The 27,921-nt window shown below is 46.2% G+C and overlaps 1 protein-coding gene across 1 annotated transcript in view; it reads left to right on the top strand.

Moving 5' to 3' along the window:
* barx2 (BARX homeobox 2) overlaps window positions 1-27,921 on the top strand; it is a 64,381-nt gene that overhangs the window by 29,577 nt on the left and 6,883 nt on the right. The window contains exon 3 of the mRNA XM_078426722.1: window positions 5,001-5,085. Within this exon, the coding sequence (XP_078282848.1) occupies window positions 5,001-5,085 (85 nt within the window). The remainder of the gene's footprint in view (window positions 1-5,000; window positions 5,086-27,921) is intronic.

Raw genomic sequence — 27,921 nt, 5'->3', positions numbered from 1 at the left:
TGGGGTCCACCACTGACCAGAGATGTAACTGCAATTGCCACAAAATACCATGGTGACATGACCATGTCAGATGCCGGACCACACCTGACACCCTAAAGCCTTTCCAACATCCCCAAGGGCTTGGAATACCCTGCACTGCCTGGTTGAGCGCAGCTCCAACACTCATGAAGCTCGCCTTCATCCAGGACAAAACTGCCAGTTTGATTGGTATCTCTTCTATCTTCCCTTCCTTCACCATTTGTATATAGTATCTGCTGAGTGTGACCAATGCAGACTACACTGCAGCACAGTGTTGGCACTGAGGTGGTCCAATGGCGTAATGGTAGAGTTGCTGCCTTACAGCACCAGAGACCCGGGTTCAATCCTGACTACAGGTGCTGTCTGTATGGAGTTTGCATGTTCTCCTTGTGACCGCATGGGTTTTCTCCAGGTGCTCCGGTTTCCTCCCACATTCCAAAGACGTTGAGATTTGGAGGTTTATTGGCTTCGGTAAAATTGTAAATTGTCCCTAGTGTGTAGGATAGTGCAAATGTATGGGGATTGCTGGTCGTCACGGATTCAGTGGGCTGAAGGGCCTGTTTTCTGGGCTGTATCTCTAAAACTAAAAAAACGTTAAAAATTCGCTAAGGTTCCGTGACAGCACCTCCCAAACCCAAAGCCTGTATGTGGTGAGTTCATGCCCGCACCATCTCACAGGCCCATCCATTCAAATTGTAGGCTCCATGGTCAAGATGCTGAAAGTCTAGAGTCTGAAAGTCTAGGGCGGCACGGTGGTGCTGCAGGAGAGTTGCTGCCTTATAGCGCCAGAGACCCCGGACGCAGGTTCGATCCTGACAGTGGGTGTTGTCTGTATAGACTTTGTATGTTCTCCCCGTGGCTTTTTCTCCGGGTGTTCCATTTTCCTCCCACACTCCAAAGATGTACAGGTTTGTAGGTTAATTGGCTTGGTGTAAAACGTAAATTGTCCCTCGTGTGTGTAGATAGTGTCAATGTGCAGGGATTGCTGGTCGGTGCGGACTCGATGGGTTGAAGGGTCTGTTTCCACGCTGTATCTCTAAACTAAACTAAACTAAACTAAATCCAACTGCATTGATGGGGCACTTTCAGCCGAGGGCACCTTGAATGATAGTAAATTCTCACCTTGCCACCCAGAGCCATATCCACCGTATGAATGTACACAAATTCAGAGATTCATGTACACACAAGCACAAACACAAGATGGTGGTATGGGCTGGGAATGGGGCTAAAGAAGACTGCATTAGATTGGTGTTGTCCCTTGATGATCCAACATACCATTGCATGGATTTCTCATTCAGTTCCCACAGTACGTGATGTACAGGAGGCTCCCTTCAATGAGTTGTGTTTGAGTCCCGATGCAGAATCTTGATGCAAAACCTCTGCCTTCGTAGGTACTATCTGTTCCACTGAGTTCCTACAGATTTTGTTATGTCTTTGAAGTTGGCCAATTTTTAATGCCAGGTGCCTTTCAAAATTAGTTGCAAATAACTTAATTTTTTTAATTACTATTTGCAATTATGCTAGTGTTTCAAGTCTGATGAGTTTAAAGGATATTGAAAGATTTCTTGAATGGATCCCACCTGGTCGCTTGTTCTGTGATTTTTACATGTTAAGGCTTAGCAGCAAGTGCTTTCTCACCCAGTTCCATCGCACAGGAATAAAGCAAGAGAGCCTCTTGTTGACTGTATACCTCGGCAGCAGTGTGTGTGTTGCACTGTGCAGAATAGTTACAGCTGTACACAACATTGGCACAACCACACCTGGACTACTGTGTAGTCTGGCCCAACCTGCTGTGGGAAGGATGGCATTAAACAGGAAAGGATGCAACAATTTACAAAGATGTTATTGGGGATTCAAGGAATGGGTTATAAGGAGAGGCTGGATAGTCTGGGTCTTTTTTTCCCCCTGGAATGTAGCAAGCTGAGGGGTGATCTTACAGAGGTTTATAAAATCATGAGAAGCATAGATAAGGTGAATAGCCAGAGTCTTCTCTCCAGGCCAAGGGAGTGTAAAACTAGAGGAAATAGGTTTAAGATGTGAGAGGGAAGATTTAAAATGAACTTGAGGAGCAAGTTTGTTTCCACACAGGGTTGTACATCTGTGGAACAAGCTGCCTGAAGACATGGTTGAGGCAGGTAACATTGCAACATTTAATAGACTCTTGGACGAGTGTATGGAGAGGAAAAGTTGGATGGAAATGTCAGGCGCAGGTACATGGGACTAGTTTAGTTGGGCAACTTGGAGAACAAGCAGAAAATATTGGAAGTTCTCAGCAGCCAGGCCTGAAACAAACTACTCTCTCTGCAACCACTGCCTGATCAGAACATTTCAGCATTTTATTTCAGATTTCCAGTATCTACAGTTCTTGTCTACAGTTGTCCAGTGTGTCGGTGACCCTCGTGGTTCAGTTGTCCAGTGTGTGTCTGTGGCCCACCTGGTCCAGTTGTCCAGTGTGTGTCTATGACCCGCATGGTCCAGTTGTCCAGTGTGTGTCTATGACCCACCTGGTCCAGTTGTCCAGTGTGTGTCTGTGGCCCACCTGGTCCAGTTGTCCAGTGTGTGTCTGTGACCCACCTGGTCCAGTTGTCCAGTGTGTGTCTGTGGACCCAGTTGTCCAGTGTGGTCCAGTTGTCCAGTGTGTGTCTGTGGACTCAGTTGTCCAGTGTGGTCCAGTTGTCCAGTGTGTGTCTGTGACCCACGTGGTCCAGTCACATATTGTACAGCAGGGCTTGCAGATCAAGTTGAGTTTCGATGCAGGAAGCAGTGAGACGATTTCTGGGGTGTGAGTGCGTGTGTAGCCACAGTAGAACTGGCTTTCTCTGCACTTAGTGTACAGCCTTAAATGATAGAACAGAGATGAACCAACAGGCTAGACTTCTGAATAGATCATCACTAAACATCGAAGACAGACACAAAATGCTGGAGTAACTCAACGGGACAAGTAGCATCTCTGGAGAGAAGGAATTGGTGACTTTTCGGGGCGAGACCCTTCCTCAAACTGTGACTCCAGCATTTTGTATCTATCTTTGGTGTATAACCAGCATCTGCAGTGTCTTAATACACATCACTAAACACTAATCACTAATGTGTCTTCATACACATCACTAAACACTAATCACTAATGTGTCTTCATACACATCACTAAACACTAATCACTAATGTGTCTTCATACACATCACTAAACACTAATCACTAATGTGTCTTCATACACATCACTAAACACCCCCATTTCCCTTGGGTTTTGGCATAGTATTTCTTAGTGCTTATTTCTGCATCCTTCTTCCAAAGAAGGAAACACAAATGGGGAAGTTGGTTCATTTCCTGCTGAAGTTTTCTACGAGGTATCTTGTCACAAACTCTTTTAGAGCTGGGTTTTTTCCAGCGATTACCTCAATGCCCTAAAGGCCTCTTTCACATTTAATTTTATTCTTTGGATCATCACAATTACTTTTAAAATATAAACATGGGTAAGAATAAAAGTAAGGAAGATAAGAACATCGAAAAGTACAACCTAGTGAATGAAATGTTTGTGAACATAGAACAGTACAGCACAGAAGAGGCCCCAACCAGATTTATGTGACCAGATAAACTAATCTCATCTGCCTGCACATGATCCAAACCACTGCATTCCCTGCATATCCACGTGCCTGTCTGAAAGCTTCTTAAATGCTACTATGGTATGTGCCTCCACTACTACCCCTGGCAGTGTGTTCTAGGCACCCACCACTCTCTGTGCAGTGTGTTCTGGGCACCCACCACTCTCTGTGCAGTGTGTTCTAGGCACCCACCACTCTCTGTGTAAAACAACTTGCCTTTACTGGGACGGAAATGCAAGAAAAAGGTGATAAATATTTTAGAAGTGTTTGGGCATAAGCATTCCACTTAATTAGATGTGACTGATGGAATAAAGTGACAAATCAGAGTTGAGTTGTGTTTAGTTTATTGTCACGTGTGTACAAGGTACAGTGAAAAGCTTTTGTTGCGTGTTAATCAGTCAGCGGAAAGACAATACAATCAAGCTATCCACAGTGTACAGAATCTAAAGCTGAAACTAAAGGGAAACATACATCAGCAGCAGGAGTAGGTCATTTGGCCCCTAAAGTGTGTTCTGTACAAGAAGATTTCGGCTGATCTGATTGAAACAACTTCCAATCTCCTAATATAAATCCCAATGGCATCCTATAGGTCTACGCGATCTCCCAGTTGCTAAATACTTCAACTCACCCTCTCATTTCCACACTGACCTTTCTGTCCTGGACCTCCTCCACTGTCAGAGTGGGGCCCAACGCAAATTGGAGGAACAGCACCACATATTTTGCTTGGGCAGCTTACATCCCAGTGGTATGGACATTAACTTCGCTAACCTCATGTAACCCTTGCTTTCCCTCTCTCTTTGTCCCTCCCCCACCCTAGATCTCCGACTAGTTTCACTGTCCTCCTGATTAAATTTACTGATTGTATGCATCATTCTCACCTTCCCCTCAGCTAACAATGTACCTTTCTGCATTTCCTTGATCGGCGTCCGCTTTGATCTGTTTTCACACCTTACCCTTTCGTATCTCTAGTCTCCCTCTCCCCTAATTCTCAGTCTGAAGAAAGGTCATGACCTGAAACGCCACCCATTCCTTCTCTCCAGAGATGCTGCCTGTCCTGCTGAGATGCAGCATTTTGTGTCTATCTGTGTAAAAAGAAACATTTAATTATTTCACAACTCACAGCAAACAGAAACAATAGGATGGGAATAGAAAGAAATACAAGTTATTGCAGATGCTGGAAACTTGAGCAAAACACAAGGTGCCAACATAGACAGTTTTTTCTGACTGATTGCAGTGGAGTGGGGGGGGGGCGGGGGGGGGGTGGGGGTCGGGGGGGGTGGGGGGGGGTCGGTGGGGGATCTGCAAAAGAGGAAAAGAGAAGTGGGGGCGGGACAAGATTTACCAAGAATATAAAGATATTTAGGATTTGTTTTGTGTGGCTTTCAGGTTGGACTTGGCACAGTCACTGGGATTAACTCAGCTCCAAGTGAAAACCTGGTACCAGAACCGAAGGATGAAGTGGAAAAAGGTGGTGAGTTGCTTTGGTTTGTGTCGTGGGCCGGTGATGGCCAGTGGGCCGGTGGGCCGGTGGTAGCCAGTGGGCCAGTGGTAGCCGGTGGTAGCCGGTGGTAGCCGGTGGGCCAGTGGTAGCCGGTGGTAGCCAGTGGGCCGGTGGTAGCCGGTAGGCTGGTGGGCGTGTGTCTGAGGTGGACCGGTTGAGTGCGGTGAAGTGAGTGGAAGCTTTGCATAACTGAATGGATCATGGGAACCGAATGAGGTGCGGCAACTAGTGGAGAATCCTGATGTGGCAGGAAGTACAGCCACGTATATCTGAGCAGGGCTGCGCTGATTTGCAAAGACGGTTAGGGGATATGGAGCACTCGTGGGTTTCGTGGGTCGTGTCCCTGGCATCCTTCATCATATTCCTCTTTCTTTTTCATTCGTGTATAAATCCTTCATCTCTGAATGCATCGTTGATCATTGCCTCTGCTGATCCATGTGGTAGCGAACAATTCATTCTCACCACTTTTTAGTAAAGATAACTATATATATATATATATATATATATATATATATATATATATATATATATATATATATATACTCAGCCCATCAAAGACCTTTGAATGGACCATGGCTGTTGTGTACTCGTCTCTGACACTGTGGTTCTGTCACCTTAACAATACCCACACCCTGTACAAGGTTAAGAATCTCAATTTTAAAACTTTTAATTGACCCCAAAGATCAGCAACATTTAGAATTCTCTTAGTTCTAGACTCCCCTGCTAGAGGCAATGTTCTCTCCAACTTCCTGAACCATCTAAACAACCATTTCCATCAGCCCTTAACCTTTGATAATTTAGCGATTTCTCTCATAATTTCAACCCTAGCCTACATGATTTTTTAAAATGTTTGAGTAAACTTCTGGATCAATGAAGGTTGCTTCTCTGTCATTGATCATCAATGTTAGTTTAGTTTAGTTTAGTGATACAGCGCAGAAGCAGGCTCTTCGGCCCACCAAGTCCACACCGACCAGTGATCCCCGCTCATTAACACTAGGGACAGTTTACATTTATACCAAGCCAATTTACCTACAAACCTGTCTGTCTTTGGCGTGTGGGAGGAAACTGAAGATCTCGGAGAAAAACCCACGCAGGTCACGGGGAGAACGTACAAAAAATCCATACAGAGAGAACCACTAGTCAGGATTGAACCCGGGTCTCTGGCGCTGAAAGCGCTGTAAGGCAGCAATTCTAGCGCTGAACCAGGTGGGAGGCTGCTCTCGTATTGGGCCATTACAGAAGAAGAGCTGTTCAGAAATAAGCTTCACAGCTGCAAAATAAATGTTGCAAGAGGTGGGGCGGGCGCTGTTTCCCGAGCTTCAGCGTAGTCAGGAACGCTGGGGAAGGAGTGGGGGCTGGTGGGCGGGAACGCTGGGAAAGGAGAGGGGGCTGGTGGGCGGGAACGCTGGGAAAGGAGTGGGGGCTGGTGGGCGGGAACGCTGGGAAAGGAGTGGGGGCTGGTGGGCGGGAACGCTGGGAAAGGAGTGGGGGCTGGTGGGCGGGAACGCTGGGAAAGGAGAGGGGGCTGGTGGGCGGGAACGCTGGGAAAGGAGTGGGGGCTGGTGGGCGGGAACGCTGGGAAAGGAGTGGGGGCTGGTGGGCGGGAACGCTGGGAAAGGAGTGGGGGCTGGTGGGCGGGAACGCTGGGAAAGGAGAGGGGGCTGGTGGGCGGGAACGCTGGGAAAGGAGAGGGGGCTGGTGCTTGAGTGCCTGGTTGGCTTGGTGGTCACTGAAGGTCAGGGGGCGACAGTGGTCAAGGTTGCATCCTGAGCTGGACATTAATGGAATCGTGAGAAAGTGGTCCCTGGAGATTTCGGCTGGGCGGAAGGTCATGTGGGAACCAGGGATTACATCCTAGAGACATGGGGCAAAGGAATGATGCAACTTAAGTTTAGTTCAGTTTAGTTTAGAGAAACAGCGCGGAAACAGGCTCATCGGCCCACCGAGTCCGTGCTGACCAGCGATTCCCGCACACTAATGTTATCCCACACACACTAGAGACAATTTATAATTTTACCGAGCCAATTAGCCTACAAACCTGTACATCTTTGGAATGTGGGAGGAAACCGGAGCACCCAGAGAAAGATTTGGAGAGGACGCAGAAGAGATTTACTGGAAAGCAGCCTGCATTAAACGGTATTAGCTGCAAGGAGAGATTTGACAGACTTGGATTGTTTTTTTCTGGAATGTTAGATACTGAGAGGAGACCTCACAGAGGGATATAAAATGATGAGAAACATAGATAGGGTAGACAGTCAGAAACTTTAACCCAGGGTGGAAATGTCTAAGACTAATTACAGTATAGCAAAGGGGATTACAGAGGCATGAGGCAGGAGCTGGCCAGAATTGACTGGAAGGAGGCCCTAGCAGGGAAGACGGTGGAACAGCAATGGCAGGTATTCCTGGGAACAATGCAGAAGTTGCAGGATCAATTTATCCCAAAGAGGAGGAAAGATTCCAAGGGGAGTAAGAGACACCCGTGGCTGACAAGGGAAGTCAAGGACAACATAAAAATAAAAGAGAAGAAGTACAACAAAGCAAAGAAGAGTGGGAAGCCAGAGGATTGGGACTCTTTTAAAGAGCAACAGAAGATGACTAAGAAGGCAATACGGGGAGAAAAGATGAGGTACGAGGGTAAACTAGCCAATAATAAAAGGAGGATAGTAAAAGCTTTTTTAGGTATGTGAAGAGGGAAAAATAGTCAAGGCAAATGTGGGCCCCTTGAAGACAAAAGCAGGGGAATTTATTATGGGGAACAAGGAAATGGCAGAGTTGAACCGGTACTTTGGATCTGTCTTCACTAAGGAAGATACAAGCAATCTCCCAGGTGTTCTAGTGGCCAGAGATCCTAGGGTGACGGAGGAACCGAAGGAAATCCACATTAGGCAGGAAATGGTGTTGGGTAGACTGATGGGACTGAAGGCTGATAAATCCCCAGGGCCTGATGGTCTGCATCCCAGAGTACTTAAGGAGGTGGCGCTAGAAATTGTGGACGCATTGGTGATCATTTTCCAATGTTCTATAGATTCAGGATCAGTTCCTGTGGATTGGAGGGTAGCTAATGTTGACCCACTTTTTAAGTAAGGAGGGAGAGAGAAAACGGGAAATTATAGACCAGTTAGTCTAACATCAGTGGTGGGGAAGATGCTGGAGTTAATTATAAAAAACGAAATTGCGGAGCATTTGGATAGTAGTAACAGGATCGTTCCGAGTCAGCATGGATTTACAAAGGGGAAATCATGCTTGACTAATCTTCTGGAATTCTTTGAGGATGTAATTATGAAAATTGACAGGGGTGAGCCGGTGGATGTGGTGTACCTTGACTTTCAGAAAAACTTTGACAAGGTTCCACATAGGAGATTAGTGGGCAAAATTAGAGCACATTGTATTGGAGGTAGGGTACTGACATGGATAGAAAATTGGTTGACAGACAGAAAGCAAAGAGTGGGGATAAATGGGTCCCTTTCAGAATGGCAGGCAGTAACTAGTGGGGTACAGCAAAGCTCGGTGCTGGGACCGCAGCTATTTATAATATACATTAATGACTTGGATGAAGGGATTAAAAGTACGATTAGCAAATTTGCAGATGATACAAAGCTGGGTGGTAGTGTGAACTATGAGGAAGTTGCTATGAGGTTGCAGGGTGACCTAGACAGGTTGTGTGAGTGGGCAGATGCATGGCGGATGCAGTTTAATGTGGATATGTGTGAGGTTATCCACTTTGGTGGTAAGATTAGGAAGGCGGAGTATTATCTGAATGGTGTCAAGTTAGGAACAGGGGACGTACAACGAAATCTGGGTGTCTTAGAGGATCAGTCACTGAAAGGAAGCATGCAGGTACAGCAGGCAGTGAAGAAAGCCAATGGAATGTTGGCCTTCATAACAGGAGGAGTTGAATATAGGAGCAAAGAGGTCCTTCTGCAGTTGTACAGGGCCCTAGTGAGACCGCACCTGGAGTACTGTGTGCAGTTTTGGTCTCCAAATTTGAGGAAGGATATTCTTGCTATTGAGGACGTGCAGCGTAGGTTTACTAGGTTAATTCGCGGAATGGCGGGACTGTCATATGTTGAAAGACTTGAGCGACTAGACTTGTATACACTGGAATTTAGAAGGATGAGAGGGGATCTTATCGAAACGTATAAGATTATTAAGGGGTTGGACACGTTAGAGGCAGGAAACATGTTCCCAATCTTGGGGGAGTCCAGAACAAGGGGCCACAGTTTAAGAATAAGGGGTAGGCCATTTAGAAACATAGAAACATAGAAAATAGGTGCAGTAGTAGGCCATTCGACCCTTCGAGCCTGCACCGCCATTCAATATGATCATGGCTGATCATCCAACTCAGTATCCTGTACCTGCCTTCTCTCCATACCCCCTGATCCCTTTAGCCACAAGGGCCACATCTAACTCCCTCTTAAATATAGCCAATGAACTGGCCTCAACTACCTTCTGTGGCAGAGAATTCCACAGATTCACCACTCTCTGTGTGAAAAAAAACTTTCTCATCTCGGTCCTAAAAGACTTCCCCCTTATCCTTAAACTGTGACCCCTTGTTCTGGACTTCCCCAACATCGGGAACAATCTTCCTGCATCTAGCCTGTCCAACCCCTTAAGAATTTTGTAAGTTTCTATAAGATCCCCCCTCAATCTTCTAAATTCCAGCGAGTACAAGCCGAGTCTATCCAGTCTTTCTTCATATGAAAGTCCTGCCATCCCAGGAATCAATCTGGTGAACCTTCTCTGTACTCCCTCTATGGCAAGAATGTCTTTCCTCAGATTAGGAGACCAAAACTGTACGCAATACTCCAGGTGTGGTCTCACCAATGCCCTGTACAACTGCAGCAGAACCTCCCTGCTCCTATACTCAAATCCCCTCGCTATGAATGCCAACATACCATTCACTTTCTTCACTGCCTGCTGCTCCTGCATGCCTACTTTCAATGACTGGTGTACCACGACACCCAGGTCTCGTTGCATCTCCCCTTTTCCTAATCGGCCACCATTCAGATAATAGTCTGCTTTCCTGTTCTTGCCACCAAAGTGGATAACCTCACATTTATCCACATTATACTGCATCTGCCATGCATTTGCCCACTCACCTAACCTATCCAAGTCACGTTGCAGCCTCCTAGCATCCTCCTCACAGCTAACACTGCCCCCCAGCTTCGTGTCATCCGCAAACTTGGAGATGTTGCATTCAATTCCCTCGTCCAAATCATTAATATATATTGTAAATAGCTGGGGTCCCAGCACTGAGCCTTGCGGTACCCCACTAGTCACTACCTGCCATTCTGAAAAGGACCCGTTTATTCCTATTCTTTGCTTCCTGTCTGCCAGCCAGTTCTCTATCCACATCAATACTGAACCCACAATACCGTGTGCTTTAAGTTTGCATACTTTTATGTGGGACCTTGTCGAAAGCCTTCTGGAAGTCCAGATATAACACATCCACTGGTTCTCCCTTATCCACTCTACTAGTTACATCCTCGAAAAATTCTATAAGATTCGTCAGACATGATTTACCTTTCATAAATCCATGCTGACTTTGTCCAATGATTTCACCACTTTCCAAATGTGATGCTATCCCATCTTTAATAACTGACTCTAGCATTTTCCCCACTACCATGTTAGACTAACTGGTCTATAATTACCCGTTTTCTCTCTCCCTCCCTTTTTGAAAAGTGGGGTTACATTAGCTACCCTCCAATCCTCAGGAACTACTCCAGAATCTAAAGAGTTTTGAAAAATTATCACTAATGCATCCACTATTTCTGGGGCTACCTCCTTAAGCACTCTGGGATGCAGCCTATCTGGCCCTGGGGATTTATCGGCCTTTAATCCATTCAATTTACCTAACACCACTTCCCGACTAACCTGGGTTTCACTCAGTTCCTCCATCTCATTTGACCCCCGGTCCCCTGCTATTTCCTGCAGATTATTTATGTCTTCCTTCGTGAAGACAGAACCAAAGTAGATATTCAATTGGTCTGCCATGTCCTTGTTCCCCATGATCAATTCACCTGTTTCTGACTGTAAGAGACCTACATTTGTCTTAACTAATCTTTTTCTCTTCACATATCTATAAAAGCTTTTGCAGTCAGTTTTTATGTTCCCTGCCAGTTTTCTTTCATAATCTATTTTCCCTTTCCTAATTAAGCCCTTTGTCCTCCTCTGCTGGACTCTGAATTTCTCCCAGTCCTCTGGTAGGCTGCTTTTTCTTGCTAATTTGTATGCTAATTTGTATAACTGAGATGAGGAAAAACTTTTTCAGTCAGAGTTGTGAATCTGTGGAATTCTCTGTCTCAGAAGGCAGTGGAGGCCAATTTTCTGAATGCATTCAAGAGAGAGCTAGATAGAGCTCTTACGGATAGCGGAGTCAGGGGGTATGGGGAGAAGGCAGGAACGGGGTACTGATTGAGAATGATCAGCCATGATCACATTGAATGGCGGTGCTGGCTCGAAGGGCCGAATGGCCTCCTCCTGCACCTATTGTCTATGGCCTACTGACTAGAGGGCATAGATTTAAGGTGAGAGCGGGAAGGTGATGTGTGAGTCAAGTTTTTTACAGAGAAAGTGATGGATGTCTGGAATGCACTACACGGTGGTGGTGAAGGCATATACTATAGTGGCATTTAAGAGGCTTGAGGATAGGCACATAGATATGAGGTAAAGAAGGGATATGGATCACATGCATGCAGAGGAGATTAATTTACCTTGGCATCATGTTTATCACAGATATTGTAGGCCCGAAAGGCCTTTCCTGCACTGTACTCCTCCTGTGCTCCTGTCCTTTATGTTTCATGTTCTGATGTCCCAGGTTGGCCCTGGATTTCAAAGCCTAGAGTTTGGTAGCTGTGATCATGGATTTGATCGTTTAAGCCTGGGAAGTGGAGCCTTGGTGTATGGGAGGAGGTGTGGAACTCATTGGGACAGGTTCATGGTGGGTTGTGGAGGTGCAGTGAGGGTGTTACCCGGGTCTGGTTTCCAGGGCTTGGATGTGACCAGCTCTCAGAAATAAAAGGATGTACCTTTAGGAAGGAGATTAGATGGAATTTCTTTAATCAGAGGGTGATGAATCTGTGGAAATCATTGCCACAGAAGGCTGTGGAGGCTGACAATGGATACTTTTAAGGCAGAAATTGATGATAGATTTTTGATTAGTATGTATGTCAGGGTTTAAGGGGAGAAGGCAGGAGAATGGTGTTGAGAGGGAAAAAAAACCCAGCCATGATTGAATGGTGGAGTAGACTTGATGGGCCAAATGGCCTAATTCTGCTCCTATCGCTTATGAATCAAAGTTATTATGTTGTATCTCAGCATGTGACAAAAATAAATCAATACCTATATCCTATGTGAACTTCAGCAAGGTCTTAGACAAGATCCCAGATTGGAGACTGGTTCAAAAGATCTAAGGCCATGGGATCCAGGGCAATTTCACAAATTATATCTGAAGTTTGCTTGGCAACATGAGGCATAGGATTATGTTGGGGCGGGGGGTGGGGGTGGGGGGGGGAGGGGTTTGTGATTGAAAGCTGTAAGCAGTGATGTGAGTGGATCATTGGATGTGAGTGTGGAAGGCATTAGTACTGCCTCCTGCACCTATGCAGAACTTATGGACTTCATCAATTTCCATCCTACACTCAAATTCATTTCCGACACCTCCCTCCCCTTTTTGATTTCACCGTCTCCATCACAGGAGATAGAGTATCGACTGACGTCTATTACAAACCCATTGATTCCCACAACTATCTCAACTACACTTCTTCCCACTCTGCTTCCTGCAAAGATTCTACCCTCTACTCCCAATTCCTCCATCTACGCCACATCTGCGCCCAATATAAGGTGTTCCATACCAGGATATCCGAGATGTCCTCATTCTTTAAGGAACGGGGGTTCCCCTCTCCCATCATAGACGAGGCCCTCACTCGTGTCTCCTCGGTACCCCGCAGCTCCGCCCTAGCTCTCTCTGCCCCTAGTCTCAACAGAAACAGAGTCTCCCTAGTCCTTAACTTCCACCCCATCAGCTGTCGCATACAACACATTATTCCTCCGACATTTACGCCACCTCCAACAGGATCCCACCACTAGTCACATCTTCCCATCTCCACCTCTTTCCGTCTTCTGCAGAGACCGTTCCCTCCACACTCCCTGGTTAACATCCCTTCCCAGCCAACCCACCCCCTCCCCAGGTACCTTCCCCTGCAACCGCAGAAGATGCAACACCTGTCCCTATACCCCCTTCCTCGACTCAGTCCAGGGACTCCGACTGTCCTTTCAGGTTAGGCACAGGTTCACTTGCACCTCCTCCAACCTCATCTACTGTTTCCACTGTTCAAGATGTGGACTCGTATACATCGGCAAGACCAAATGAAGACTGGGCGATCATTTCGCTGAACACCTTCGCTCAGTCTGCCTGAACCTACATGATCTCCCGATTGCCAGACACTTTAATTCCCCTTCTCATTCCTACACAGACCTTTCTGTCCTAGGCCTCCCCATTGTCAGAGTGAGGCTAAATGCAAATTGGTATGATTATTGATTTCTCTAACTTCAAGTAACCCCTGCATTCTCCTTCCTCCCCCACCCAAGTCGCACCGTCTTCTCGTTATCACCTTGCAAACAGCCTGTTTCCTTTATCATCGTTACTTTTTTGCACATCTTTCATTCATTTGTTCTATATTTCTCTACTTCACCGTCTATATCTCTCATTTCCTTTTCCTCTGACTCTCAGTCTGAAGAAGGGTCTCGACCTGAAATGTCACCTATTCCTTTTCTCCAGAGATGCTGTCTAACCCATTCAGCTTTTTGTGTCTATACTGAATACTTGCCTTGATTAGCCACTGTGTCGAATATACGAGCAGGGAGATTATGGTAAACTGATGGTATTTATTCACAAAATGCTGGAGTAACTCAGCAGGTCAGGCAGCATCTCGGGAGAGAAGGAATGGGTGACGTTTCGGGTCGAGACCCTTCTTCAGACCCTTCTTCGATTTGTACCAGCATCTGCAGTTATTTTCTTATACATATGGTAAACTGATGGATGCTGTCCGTTAGCCACAGCTGGAGTAGAGTTCAGTCTGGGTTGTCACTGATGTGATTGCATTGGAGAAGATGCAGAGTAGATTCAGCAAGTGGTTGCAGGATAGAGGGTTTCTGTTTTGAGGAGAGACGGCATAGGTTGGGTTCATTTTCCTTTGGAGCGGAGAAAGTTGTGGGCATCCAAACAGGGCATGGATAGACCATGAGAAACCTACTGGCCACATCTTCCCACCTCCACCCCTTTCTGCTTTCCAAACAGACGGCTCCCTCCGCAACTCCCTGGTCAACTTGTACCTTCCCACCCCCTCCCCAGGTACTTTCACTGGCAACCGCAGGAAATGCAACACCTGTCCCTTTACCTCCCCCCACGACTCCATCCAAGGACCTCAACTGTCTTTTCAGGAGAGGCAGAAATTCACTTGCACCTCCTCCTCCAACCTCATCTACTGTATCCACTGTTCCAGGTGTGAACTTGCACCTCCTCCTCCAACCTCATCTACTGTATCCACTGTTCCAGGTGTGAACTCCTGCATATCGGCCAGACCAAGCGCAGGCTTGGCGATCGTTTCGCTGAACACCTCCGCTTGGTCCGCCTAAACCTACCTGATTTCCCGGTTGCTCAACACTTTAACTCCCCCTCCCATTCCCACACTGACCTTTTTGTCCTGGGCCTCCTCCATTTCAGAACTGGGAATGTTCAACGGGTCTTACAAGAGAAGATGGAAGTGGGTTCCAAAGAAGAGGATGGATTGGGGAAAGGTCAGCTTAGAGGAACTGTTAAATGACAAAAGGAATGTGAAGGAGAATGTTAAACAGGGCAGTTCTGACCCACCTGTGGTCACTGTTGTTTCTAATCTCCTCTGCCTGCATGTGATCCATATCCCTCCATTCACTGAATATTGTGAAGGACAAATGGCAATTGTAAAACAATAAAATGAGGTTGAAAGGGTAACAGGAGATCTGTTTATCTGCAATGGGGTGGGATTGAGCTATGTTTGTTGACCTGTATCTTTCGAAGGTGCATGATTTATACTTGTAAGAACATTCTGAAGAAGGAAAAAGTGCCTGCAGCGGTAAACAACGCATCTAAAGGGAGATTCTGTATGTAAGGAACTGATGAATCTTTGTTTGTTGAGCAATCTGCTAGATTGCAATCAGCGATCGCTGTATTTGACGCTCTTAAATAAAGTTTTGACTGCCTTTCCCGATCTTTGTGGTGTGTTTTAAAGTTTTCTTTAACAATACCCAGGTGCCTATGTAAAACCCTCGTAAACACCACTATCACATCTGCTTCTACCACCACCCGTGACAGCGTGTTCCAGGCACCCACCACCCTCTATGTTAGAAAACCTGAACTGCACATATCCGGACTTTGAACTTTGCCCCTCTTACCTTTAAACTATGCCCTCTAGTGATTGACATTTCCACACCGGGGAAAAAGGCTCTGACTGTCTACCCCATCAATGGCTCTCATAATTTTATATAGTTCTATCAGGGCACCCCTCAGCCTCTGACACTTCAGTGAAAACTATTCACGTTTGTCAAACCTCTCCTGTACATATATCCTCCAATCCAGGTCATCTGCAGCACCCTCTCCAATTCCTCCACATCCTCCCTCTAACTTCACACTATAAAAGTGACCTAACCAAAGTTTTATAAAGCTATAACATGACTTCCTGATGCCTATACTCAATACCCTGACCGATGAAGACAAGCATACCATATGCCCTCTTTACCACTCGATCCACTTGTGTTGCCACTTCGGGGAACTATGGACTTGAGCCCAAGATTTCCCTGTACATCAGTGCTGTTAAGAGTTCTGCCATTACTGTATGCTTTCCCCTTACATTTAACCTCCCAAAGTCCAACACTTCACATTTACTAGATGAAACTCCATCTGTCATTTCTCCACCCATACAGTATCTGTAACAAATTGATATCCTTTTACAGACTTCCTCAGTGCCCTCTATTCCATCAATTACAGGCACTCCCCAACTTGCGTGTCGGAGCCCCACCCGTGGTCTCCACCTTGGAGCTTCCCAAGTGATCTCCACCTTGGAGCTCCCCCGTGCTCTCCATGCTGCAGCTCCACCCGTTATCCCCATGCTGAAGCTTCACCCGTTGTCTCCACCTTGGAGCTCCCCACGTGGTCTCCCACTGGTATTACACAGTATGAACAGTAAATTTACATGTGAGCAGTAATACTTCCATTTCTGACCTACATAACATCTGATTTACGCAAGGGTCTGCAGGATCTCGAACAAAATGTCGCCCATTCCTTCTTCCCAGAGATGCTGCCTGACCCGCTGAGTTACTCCAGCTTTTGGTGTCGATCTTCGACGTAGGGCGGCACAGTAGCGCAGCGGTAGAGTTGCTGCTTTACAGCGAATGCAGCGCCGGAGACTCAGGTTCGATCCTGACTACGGGTGCTGCACTGTAAGGAGTTTGTACGTTCTCCCCGTGACCTGCGTGGTTTTTCTCCGAGATCTTCGGTTTCCTCCCACACTCCAAAGACGTACAGGTATGTAGGTTAATTGGCTGGGCAAATGTAAAAATTGTCCCTAGTGGGTGTAGGATAGTGTTAATGTGCGGGGATCACTGGGCGGCACGGACTTGGAGGGCCGAAAAGGCCTGTTTCCGGCTGTATATATATGATATGATGATATGATATAAAGGAAGCCCCAGGCGCGAGGAGACCGCCCTGAGGGAGGGGGAGGGGGGAAGAACAAAGGGGGTTTGATTTGTAACTTTGTAAGCGTTCTTAATGGTCTATCATTTGCATACCTTGAGTATGCACGCAAATATTTTCATTGTTACTTGTCACATGTGACAATAAAGTATTCAATTCAATTCAATGAACCAGCATCTGCAGTGCCTTCCTATAGTTACCCTTGTGGAGGACAATAGACAATAGGTGCAGGAATAGGTCATTCGGCCCTTCGAGCCATTCAATGTGATCATGGCTGATCATTCTCAATCAGTACCCCATTCCTGCCTTCTCCCCATACACCCTGACTCCGCTATCCTTAAGAGCTCTATCTAGCTCTCTCTTGAATGCAATCAGAGAATTGGCCTCCACTGCCTTCTGAGGCAGAGAATTCCACAGATTCACAACTCTCTGACTGAAAACGTTTTTCCTCATTTCCATTCTAAATGGCCTACCCCTTATTCTTAAACTGTGGCCCCTTGTTTTGGACTCCTCCAACATTGGGAACATGTTTCCTGCCTCTAACGTGTCCAACCCCTTAATAATCTTATATGTTTCGATAAGATCCCCTCTCATCCTTCTAAATTCCAGTGTATACAAGCCTAGTCGCTCCAGTCTTTCAACATATGACTGTCCTGCCATTCCGGGAATCAACCTAGTAAACCTACGCTGCACGCCCTCAATAGCAAGAATATCCTCCCTCAAATTTGGAGACCAAAACTGCACACAGTACTCCAGGTGCGGTCTCACTAGGGTCCTGTACAACTACAGAAGGACCTCTTTGCTCCTATACTCAACCCCTCTTGTTATGAAGGCCAACATTCTATTGGCTTTCTTCACTGCCTGCTGTACCTGCATGCTTCCTTTCAGTGACTGATGCACTAGGACACTCAGATCTCGTTGTACATCCCCTTTTCCTAACTTGACACCATTCAGATAAAATCTGCCTTCCTATTCTTACCACCAAAGTGGATAACCTCACACTTATCTACATTAAACTGCATCTGCCATGCATCCGCCCACTCACACAACCTGTCCAATTTACCCTGCAACCTCATAGCATCTCCCTCACAGTTCACATTGTCTGGTGTTGTCTGCAAATTTACAAACCAACTGTTCTACATCCTCAAATTAATTTATAAATATCACAGACAACAAGGGTCTCACCACTGACCCCTTGCACTATCTATATATCACAGACAACAAGGGTCTCACCACTGACCCCTTGCACTATCTATATATCACAGACAACAAGGGTCTCACCACTGATCCATTGCACCATCTATGTATCACAGACAACAAGGGTCTCACCACTGATCCATTGCACCATCCAGCGTCATTTTCTGCATCAGTCTACCATGAGGGGACTTATTAAAAGCCTTTCTAATGTTCATGTAATCAACATCCACTGCCCTAATCTCATCAATCACCACCTTCACAGCCTCAAAAAACACGCTGACTATCCTTAATTCAGCCATATACAAAATGCAAGTAATTTCTATCCTGAAACCCTCTCCAAGCTGCATCCCTACCACTGCAGTGAGGATCATCGGCCTATGATTTCCAGAAATTTTCCCTATTTCCCTTCTTAGGCAAAGGAAGAGCATTAGCAGCTCTCCGGTTGTCCGGGACCCTGCCTCTGGCCAGAGAGGACACAAAGATCTTCAAGGCTCCTTGAATAACCTGGGACACAGCCCATCATATGAACTTAAGAGTTTTTATAAAATTATGATGGGCAGACATAGTCAAGGTAGACATAAAAAGCTGGAGTAACTCAGTGGGTCAGCCAGCATCTCGGGAGAGAAGGAATTGGTGAAGTTTGGGGTTGAGATCCTTCTTCAGACTGATGTCAGGGGAGGGGGTGGGACCACCCGAGATACTGGCTGACCCGCTGAGTTACTCCAGCTTTTTGTGTCTACCTTCGATTTTAACCAGCATCTGCAGTTTTTTTCCTATACATAGATAGTCAGGGTCTTTTCTTCATGCAAAGGGAGCTTTGAAATAGAGGGAGTAGGAAGGAACTGCAGATGTTGGTTTACACCAAAGATAGACACAAAAAGCTGCGAGGCAGCATCTCTGGCGAAAAGGAATAGGTGACGTTTTGGGTTGAGATCCTTCAGTCTGAAATAGAGGGCAGTTTAAGGTGAGAAGAGAGCATTTTAAAGGAGATTTGAGGGGTAAAGATTTTGCACTTTGTCATTTGATGGTGGTTATTTAGTATAAGCTGCCAGAGGTGGTGATAGAGACAGGTAAAATTACTGTTGAAAAAGCATTTGGACAGGTACTGTACGTGGTTAGGAAAGGTGGAGAGAGCAGGCCGACTGGGATCGTACAGATGGGCATCTTGGAGGGGTGGGCTGAGGGAGCTGTTTCTGTGCTGCACGATTGTAAAGGAGAGGAAGGAACCAGGTTCCGCTGTAACATTCCTTGACAACTGGTGAAACGCTGAAGCTCTCTGGAATTTGTTGTGATCACTGTTTCATAAGAAGAGGCAAGAAGATACAAGTTACTGAGTGATAATAAATCATAACTTCAACAAATTACTGATGCTGGAATGTGTTAACCTAGAAGGTCGTGCATTCGTTGATTATATTGTTCCAAAAGGCACCGCAGTAATTTGAGGAAAACACCATTATCAAATTAGCCAGAGGTATTTCTGAACTTCGTCTTTAGATTTACTGTGAACTTTTTTGTATCCATTTCTTCCATGGGTACAGTGTTGTCAATATCTACATTGATTTATTATGATTTTTGAAGAGAACCATCTTCAGAATGTTGACACAAGGAACTGCAGATGCTGGTTTGCAAATAAAGACTCAAAGTGTTGGAGTAACTCAGCGTGTCAAGCAGCATCTCAAGTGAACATCTCTGGAGATTTTTAGAAGGTCTTCGATAAGGTGTTGCATGTCAGGCTGCTTGGGAAGATGAGAGCCCATGGTATTAAAAGGAAGATACTAGCATGGATAGCAGGTTGGCTGGATGGCAGAAGGCAAAATGTTGCAATAAAAGGTGCTTGTTCAGGTTGGCTGCCTTAATTGTAGTGTTTAGATATGATGTGGTGTTTTTTGTGGTTGTGTACTATGTGTGTGGGGGGGGGGGGAACTGTAAAATTGTCTCTTCCGAACGGAGCCGCGACCTTTGTTTCTGGGTGGTGTCTCCGTTCCTGCTGCGGCCTACCATCGGCCAAACACCTGGAGTTAGCGGCCTCCAGCTGGGACCACCTGGGCTCTGGTTCGCAGACTTACCATCTGCGGAGCTGGCTGCCTTCGGAGGCTGTGGTGGCGCTGCGAGTGCGGCTGTGACTCGCCTTCGGAGGCTTCTTCAGCCACGGGCTGTGGGCCGCGTGGATATCGGAAGCTCGCAGGCCCCTGGGTGGGGGCCGACATCGGGAGCTCCGGCAGCGGCAGCGTCTTCACCCGCCCCGAATCACGGGGCTTGGGTCGGCCCACTACGGACCTTTCACCATCCGGCGCGGCCTGAAATAGGGATTTTCTCTGCCCGGCGGGGGCTTCAATGTCAGGAGCCCCGACCGCCCCGACGTGCCGCGGCAGCGTCTTCGTCCGCCCTCGATCGCGGGGCTTGGGTCGGCCTTTTCACCGTCCGGCAGACCTTTCACCGTCCGGCGGGGCCTGGAACGTGGCAACCTCAACAGCCTGACCGCGGGAGAAGATGGCAGGGGAAGAGAAAAGACATTCTGGTCTTCCATCACAGTGAGGAGGGGACTGGAGGAGACTCACTGTGATGGATGTTTCTTTTTGTTTGGTGTTGGTTTATGATTGTGTGTTATTGCATATTTTTATTGCTCTTATTGTTGGACTGTGGGTAATCATTCATTTCACTGCACATTTATGTGTATGTGACAAATAAAATTGATTATTGACTATTGGCTATATTGACTATTGACTAGTGGTTCCACAAGGGTCTGTGCTGAGGTTGCTTCTCTTCACGTTGTATATTAATGATTTGTTAAGGGGATTGAAGGCTTTGTGGCCAAGTTTGCAGATGATTGTAAGATAGGTGGAGGGACAGGCAGTGTAGAGGAAGCAAGGACTCTGCAGAAGGACTTGGACAGGTTAGGAGAGTGGGCAGAGAAGTGGCAGATGAAATTCAGTGTAGCAAAGTGTGGAGTCATGCATTTTGGTAATAAGAATAAGGCATAGATTATTTTCTAAATGGAGAGAATCCGGAAATCGGAGGCACAAAGGGACTTGTGACTCCCAAAAAGTTCATTTGCAAGTTGAATCGGTAGTAAGGAAGGCAAATTGGTCATATCAAGACTGGAATACAAAAACAAAAATGTAATGCTGAGGCTCTGTAAGCCACTGGTCAGGCCACACTTGGGAGTACAGTGAGCAAATTTGGGCGCCATATCATATCATATCATATATATACAGCCAGAAACAGGCCTTTTCGGCCCACCAAGTCCGTGCCGCCCAGTGATCCCCGTACATTAACACTATCCTACACCCACTAGGGACAATTTTTTTTTTTTTTTACATTTACCCAGCCAATTAACCTACATACCTGTACGTCTTTGGAGTGTGGGAGGAAACCGAAGATCTCGGAGAAAACCCACGCAGGTCACGGGGAGAACGTACAAACTCCTTACAGTGCAGCACCCGTAGTCAGGATCGAACCTGAGTCTCCGGCGCTGCATTCGCTGTAAAGCAGCAACTCTACCGCTGCGCTACCGTGCATATCTGAGGAAGGATGTGCTGGCTCTGGAGAGGGTCCAGAGGAGGTTTACAAGATTGATTCCAGGAATGAGTAGGTTAGCATATGATGAGCACTTGACAGCACTGGACCTCTACTTGCTGGAGTTTAGAAGATTGAGTAGGGACCTGATCGAAACTTACAGAATAACGAAAGGCATAGGGTGGATGTGGAAAGGATGTTTCCACTGGTGGGAGAGTCTAGGACCAGTGGTCAGAGCCTCAGAATTAAAGGGCGCTCTTTTAGAAACGAGGTGAGGAGGAACCTCTTTAGTCAGAGGGTAGTTAATCTGTGAAACTCATTGCCACAGAGGGCTGTGGAGGCCAGGTCAGTAGATATTTTTTAAGGCAAAGATAGACAAATTCTTGATTAGAATGGGTGTCAAGGGTTATAGGGAGAAGGCAGGAAAATGTGATTTGGAGGCAGAGATCAGCCAGGATTGAATGGCATGGACTTGATGGGCTCTATGGCCTAACTCTACTCCTATAACGTGAACTTGTGAACTTGTGAACATGGATAGGCAACGTTTTGCGTCGCGAATAGACACAAAATGCTGGAGTAACTCAGTGAGTCAGGCAGCATCATTGGAGAAAACGAATGCGTGAGGTTTCGGGTTGAGACTTCATCAGACTGAGAGTCAGGGAGGGGGAAACTAGAGGTATGAGAAGGTATGGAATGAAGCACAGCCTGCATCAATTACTCAGGAAAGATGGAGCCCACAATGGTCAATTGTGGACCATTGCAGACCATGTCAGGTCGAAGCATTTCTTCAGACTCCTGGAAGAGAGGTGGGGGCAGGACAATATCTGGCAACATAGAAACATAGAAAATAGGTGCAGGAGGAGGCCATTCAGCCCTTCGAACCAGCACCGCCATTCATTGTGATCATGGCTGATCGTCCACAATCAATAATCCGTGCCTGCCTTCTCCCCATATTCCTTGATTCCACTAGCCCCTAGAGCTCTATCTAACTCTCTCTTAAATCCATCCAGTGATTTGACCTCCACTGCCCTCTGTGGCAGAGAATTCCACAAATTCACAACTCTCTGGGTGAAAAAGTTCCTTCTCACCTCAGTTTATTCTCCCCTTTATTCTAAGACTGTGGCCCCTGGTTCTGGACTCCCCCAACATTGGGAACAATTTTCCTGCATCTTGCTTGTCCAGACGTTTATAATTTTATATGTTTCAATAAGATCCCCTCTCATCCTTCTAAACTCCAGTGAATACAAGCCTAGTATTTTCAATCTTTCCTCATTTGACAGTCCCGTCATCCCAGGGATCAATCTCGTGATACGCTGCACTGCCTCTATTACAAGGATATCTTTCCTCAAATTAGGAGACCAAAACTGTACACAATACTCCAGATGTGGTCCTACCAGGGCCCTATCTAACCGCAGAAGAACCTCTTTACTCCTAAATTGAAATCCTCTTGTTATGAAGGCCAACATGCCATTAGCTTTCTTTAGTGCTTGTGATAGGTGGATAGAGATGAGGGAGTATAAGCCAGTTCGGTATCTCGAGTGAGCATGCGCCGATCCTAGGTTGCAGGGGCTAAACATTCTCACCGGCTGATTTGCTGCATGTGTACAGACCTGTGTTTCATCCGTATTTTCCAGTTTTGCTTCGGAGAGGTAAGAAAATACTGCTTTAAAAAATATGAATTAGGTGTATTTATGGTTAATATGTATAAGACTACGATAATTTTGTACGTTTTATTGCTTTATGCTTTGGTGAGTGAGGGAGATCGTTACGATTTTCTTTTGCATTGTAACTTGTAATCGGAACTGCACCTCAAGTGAGAATATGAAAGAGATAAGGAGAAATAGCTAGAGGTCGCAAATTGTGAAGCCAGATGAAGGAATATGGGTGGAAGGGGATGGGGGAAGGGAGTACATCCAGGTTGGGCACAGGGCAGAGAGGGGGATAAGGAGGGGGGGGGGGGGGAGGGGGTTAATAGGTCAGATATCTAAAATTGGAGAATTCAATGTTCATACATTGAATGACAGACGAGTTGAACCGGTACTTTGGATCTGTCTTCACTAAGGAAGATACAAGCAATCTCCCAGATGTTCTAGTGGCAAGACATCCTAGGGTGACGGAGGAACTGAAGGAAATCCACATTAGGCAGGAAATGGTGTTGGGTAGACTGATGGGACTGAAGGCTGCTAAATCCCCAGGGCCTGATGGTCTGCAGCCCAGAGTACTTAAGGAGGTGGCTCTAGAAATTGTGGACGCATTGGTGAGCATTTTCCAATGTTCTATAGATTCAGGATCAGTTCCTGTGGATTGGAGGGTAGCTAATGTTGTCCCACTTTTTAAGAAAGGAGGGAGAGAGAAAACGGGAAATTATAGACCAGTTAGTCTGACATCAGTGGTGGGGAAGATGCTGGACTCAATTATAAAAGACGAAATTGCAGAGCATTTGGATAGTAGTAACAGAATCGTTCCGAGTCAGCATGGATTTACGAAGGGAAAATCATGCTTGACTAACCTTCTGGAATTCTTTGAGGATATAACTAGGAAAATTGACAGGGGAGAGCCGGTGGATGTGGTGTACCTTGACTTTCAGAAAGCCTTCGACAAGGTTCCACATAGGAGATTAGTGGGCAAAATTAGAGCACATGGTATTGGAGGTAGGGTACTGACATGGATAGAAAATTGGTTGACAGACAGAAAGCAAAGAGTGGGGATAAATGGGTCCCTTTCAGAATGGCAGGCAGTAACTAGTGGGGTACCGCAAGGCTCGGTGCTGGGACCGCAGCTATTTACAATATATATTAATGACTTGGATGAAGGGATTAAAAGTACGATTAGCAAATTTGCAGATGATACAAAGCTGGGTGGTAGTGTGAACTGTGAGGAAGATGCTACGAGGTTGCAGGGTGACTTGGACAGGTTGTGTGAGTGGGCGGATGCATGGCAGATGCAGTTTAATGTGGATAAGTGTGAGGTTATCCACTTTGGTGGTAAGAATAGGAAGGCAGAGTATTATCTGAATGGTGTCAAGTTAGGAAAAGGGGACGTACAACGAGATCTGGGTGTCCTAGTGCATCAGTCACTGAAAGGAAGCATGCAGGTACAGCAGGCAGTGAAGAAAGCCAATGGAATGTTGGCCTTCATAACAAGAGGAGTTGAGTATAGGAGCAAAGAGGTCCTTCTGCAGTTGTACAGGGCCCTAGTGAGACCGCACCTGGAGTACTGTGTGCAGTTTTGGTCTCCAAATTTGAGGAAGGATATTTTTGCTATTGAGGGCGTGTTGCGTAGGTTTACTAGGTTAATTCCCGGAATGGCGGGACTGTCATATGTTCAAAGACTGGAGCGACTCGGCTTGTATACACTGGAATTTAGATGGATGAGAGGGGATCTTATCGAAACGTTTAAGATTATTAAGGGGTTGGACACGTTAGAGGCAGGAAACATGTTCCCAATGTTGGGGGAGTCCAGAACAAAGGGCCACAGTTTAAGAATAAGGGGTAGGCCATTTAGAACTGAGATGAGGAAAAACCTTTTCAGTCAGAGAGTTGCGAATCTGTGGAATTCTCTGCCTTAGAAGGCAGCGGATGCCAATTCTTTGAATGCATTCAAGAGAGAGCTAGATAGAGCTCTTAAGGAGTCAGGGGTATAGGGAGAGGGCAGGAACGGGGTACTGATTGAGAATGATCAGCCATGATCACATTGAATGGCGGTGCTGGCTCGAAGGTCCGAATGGCCTCCTCCTGCACCTATGGTCTATTGTCTATTGTCTATACCGTTGGCTTATAAACTACCCAAGCAGATTATGACATACAGTAAGGACATATGCAGTAAATGATAGGATGTAAGGAACGTTGATGAACAGAGAGACCTTGGAGTTCAAGTCCATAGTTCCTTGAATGTGACAACACAGTCACGCTGGTTTTGACGAAGGCATTTGTAATGCTTGCCTTCATGGGTTGGGGTATAGAATATAAAAGTTTATAAAACACTCGTAAGACTTACCTTGAGTGCTGTGTGCTGTTCCGGTCACCACTCTTTTGGGAGGATGTGATTGTGCTGGGAGTGTAGAGGAGATTTGCCAGGATGGTGCACGGATGTTGGAAAGATGTGGGAAAGAAAACTGCAGATGCTGGTTTAAATCGAAGGTAGACACAAAATGCTGGAATAACTCAGCGGGTCAGGCAGCATCTCTGGAGTGAAGAAATGGGTGACATTTCGGGTCGAGACCCTTCTTCAGACTGATGTCAAGGAAGGGGCGGGACAAAGATAGGATGTAGTCAGAGACAGGAAGACAGGTGGGAGAACTGGGAAGGGGAAGGGGATGGAGAGGGAAAGCAGGGACTATCTGAAGTTAGAGAAGTTGTATGTTGGACTTTGGCTCTGAGGAGAGATTGGATAGGCTGGGATTGCTTTCCCTGGAGTGAAGGAGGCTGAGGCGTGACCCGATAGTGATACATATAATTATAACATGTATAGATAGTGTAGATATACAGAATCATTTCCAGAGAAGGACGTATGTGCCACAGAGGGAGTGCAGCGGAGATTCACGGGACGTCAGCGTTACCGTCGAAGAAGTACTGAAGTACTATGTTGTATGAAGGTAGGCACATCTCCAGGGCCTGATCAGGTATATCCACGAACATTGTGGGAAACCAGAGAGGGAATTGCGTGAGCCCTGGATGAAATTTACGTGTCATCCTTAATTACAGGAGACTGGAGGGTGGCAAATGTTGTGCCTCTTTTCAAGAAGGGCTGCGGGGAAAATACTGGGAACTATAGGCCCGTGAGCTTAGCATTGGTAACTGGAAAGTTACCAGAGAATATTCTGAGGGATAGGTATACAGGCATTTGGATGGGCAAAGGCTGATTAGGGATGGTTTTGTGCATGAGAGGTCGTGTCTCAAAAATTTGATTGAGCTTTTTTGAAGACGTGACCAATAAGGTTGATGAGGGCAGAGCTGTAGATGTTGTGTACATGGACTTCAGCAAGGCGTTCGACAAGGTTCCGCATGGTAGGCTGCTCTGGAAGGTTAGATCGCATGGGATCCAAGAGGTAGCTGAATGGAAGGAAGCAGAGGGTGATGGTGGAAGGTTGCTTCTCAGACTGGATGCCTGTGACTAGTGGTGTGCCTCAGGGATCAGTGCTGGGTCCGTTACTGTTTGTCATCTACATCAATGATTTAGATGAGAAAATACAGGGCAAGATTAGCAAGTTTGCTGATGATACAAAAGTGGGTAGTTTTACAGATAGTGAATATGGTTGTGAAAGATTGCAGCAGGATCAGGATCGATGGGCCTGGTGGGCTGAGGAATGGTTGATGGAATTTAATACAGAGAAGTGTGAGGTTTTGCATTTTGCAATGTCCAACAAGGGCAGGACCTACACAGTAAATGGTAGGCCTCTGGGTAGTGTTGTAGAGCAGAGGGATCTAGGAGTGCAGGTGCATGGTTCCTTGAAGGATGAGTCATAACGAGAGGATTTGAGTACAGGAGCAAAGAAGTCCTCCTGCAGTTGTATAGGCCCCTGGTGAGGCTACATCTGGAGTATTGTGTGCTGTTTTGGTCTCCTAAGTTGAGGAAGGACATCCTTGCTATTGAGGCAGTGCAGCGTAGGTTCACGAGGTTAATCCCTGGGATGGAGGGACTGTCATATGAGGAAAGAATGGAAAAACAAGGCTTGTATTCACTGGAGTTTAGAAGAATGAGAGGGGATCTTATAGAAATGTATACAATTATAAAATGATGCAGGAAAAATGTTCCCAATGTTGGGGACACAGTCTAAGAATAAAGTGGAGGCTATTTAAAACTGAGGTGAGAAGAAACTTTTTCACCCAGAGAGTTGTGAATTTGTGGAATTCTCTGCCACAGAGGGCAGTGGAGGCCAATTCACTGGATGAATTTAAAAGAGAGTTCGATAGAGCTCTAGGGACTAGTGGAATCAAGGTATATGGCGAGACGGCAGGCACAGGTTACTGGTTGTAGATAATTAGCCATGATCACAATATCATCATATCATCATATCATATATATACAGCCGGAAACAGGCCTTTTCGGCCCACCAAGTCCGTGCCGCCCAGTGATCCCCGTACATTAACACTATCCTACACCCACTAAGGACAATTTTTACATTTACCCAGCCAATTAACCTACATACCTGTACGTCTTTACAATGAATGGCGGTGCTGGTTCGAAGGGCCAAATGGCCTCCTCCTGCACCTATTTTCTAAGTTTCTGTGTTTCTATGAGTCGCAGGTAGATAAGGTGGTCAAAAAGCCTTTTTGCATTTTGGCCTTCATCAGTCAGAGTATTGTATAGAAGTTGGGAGGTCATGTTGCAGTTGTGTAAGACATTGGTGAGACCGCATTTAGAAT

This window comes from Rhinoraja longicauda, chromosome 32 (genome assembly GCF_053455715.1).
Source record: "Rhinoraja longicauda isolate Sanriku21f chromosome 32, sRhiLon1.1, whole genome shotgun sequence".
Taxonomy (NCBI): domain Eukaryota; kingdom Metazoa; phylum Chordata; class Chondrichthyes; order Rajiformes; family Arhynchobatidae; genus Rhinoraja; species Rhinoraja longicauda.
This window is presented reverse-complemented; position numbering and strand designations above follow the sequence as displayed.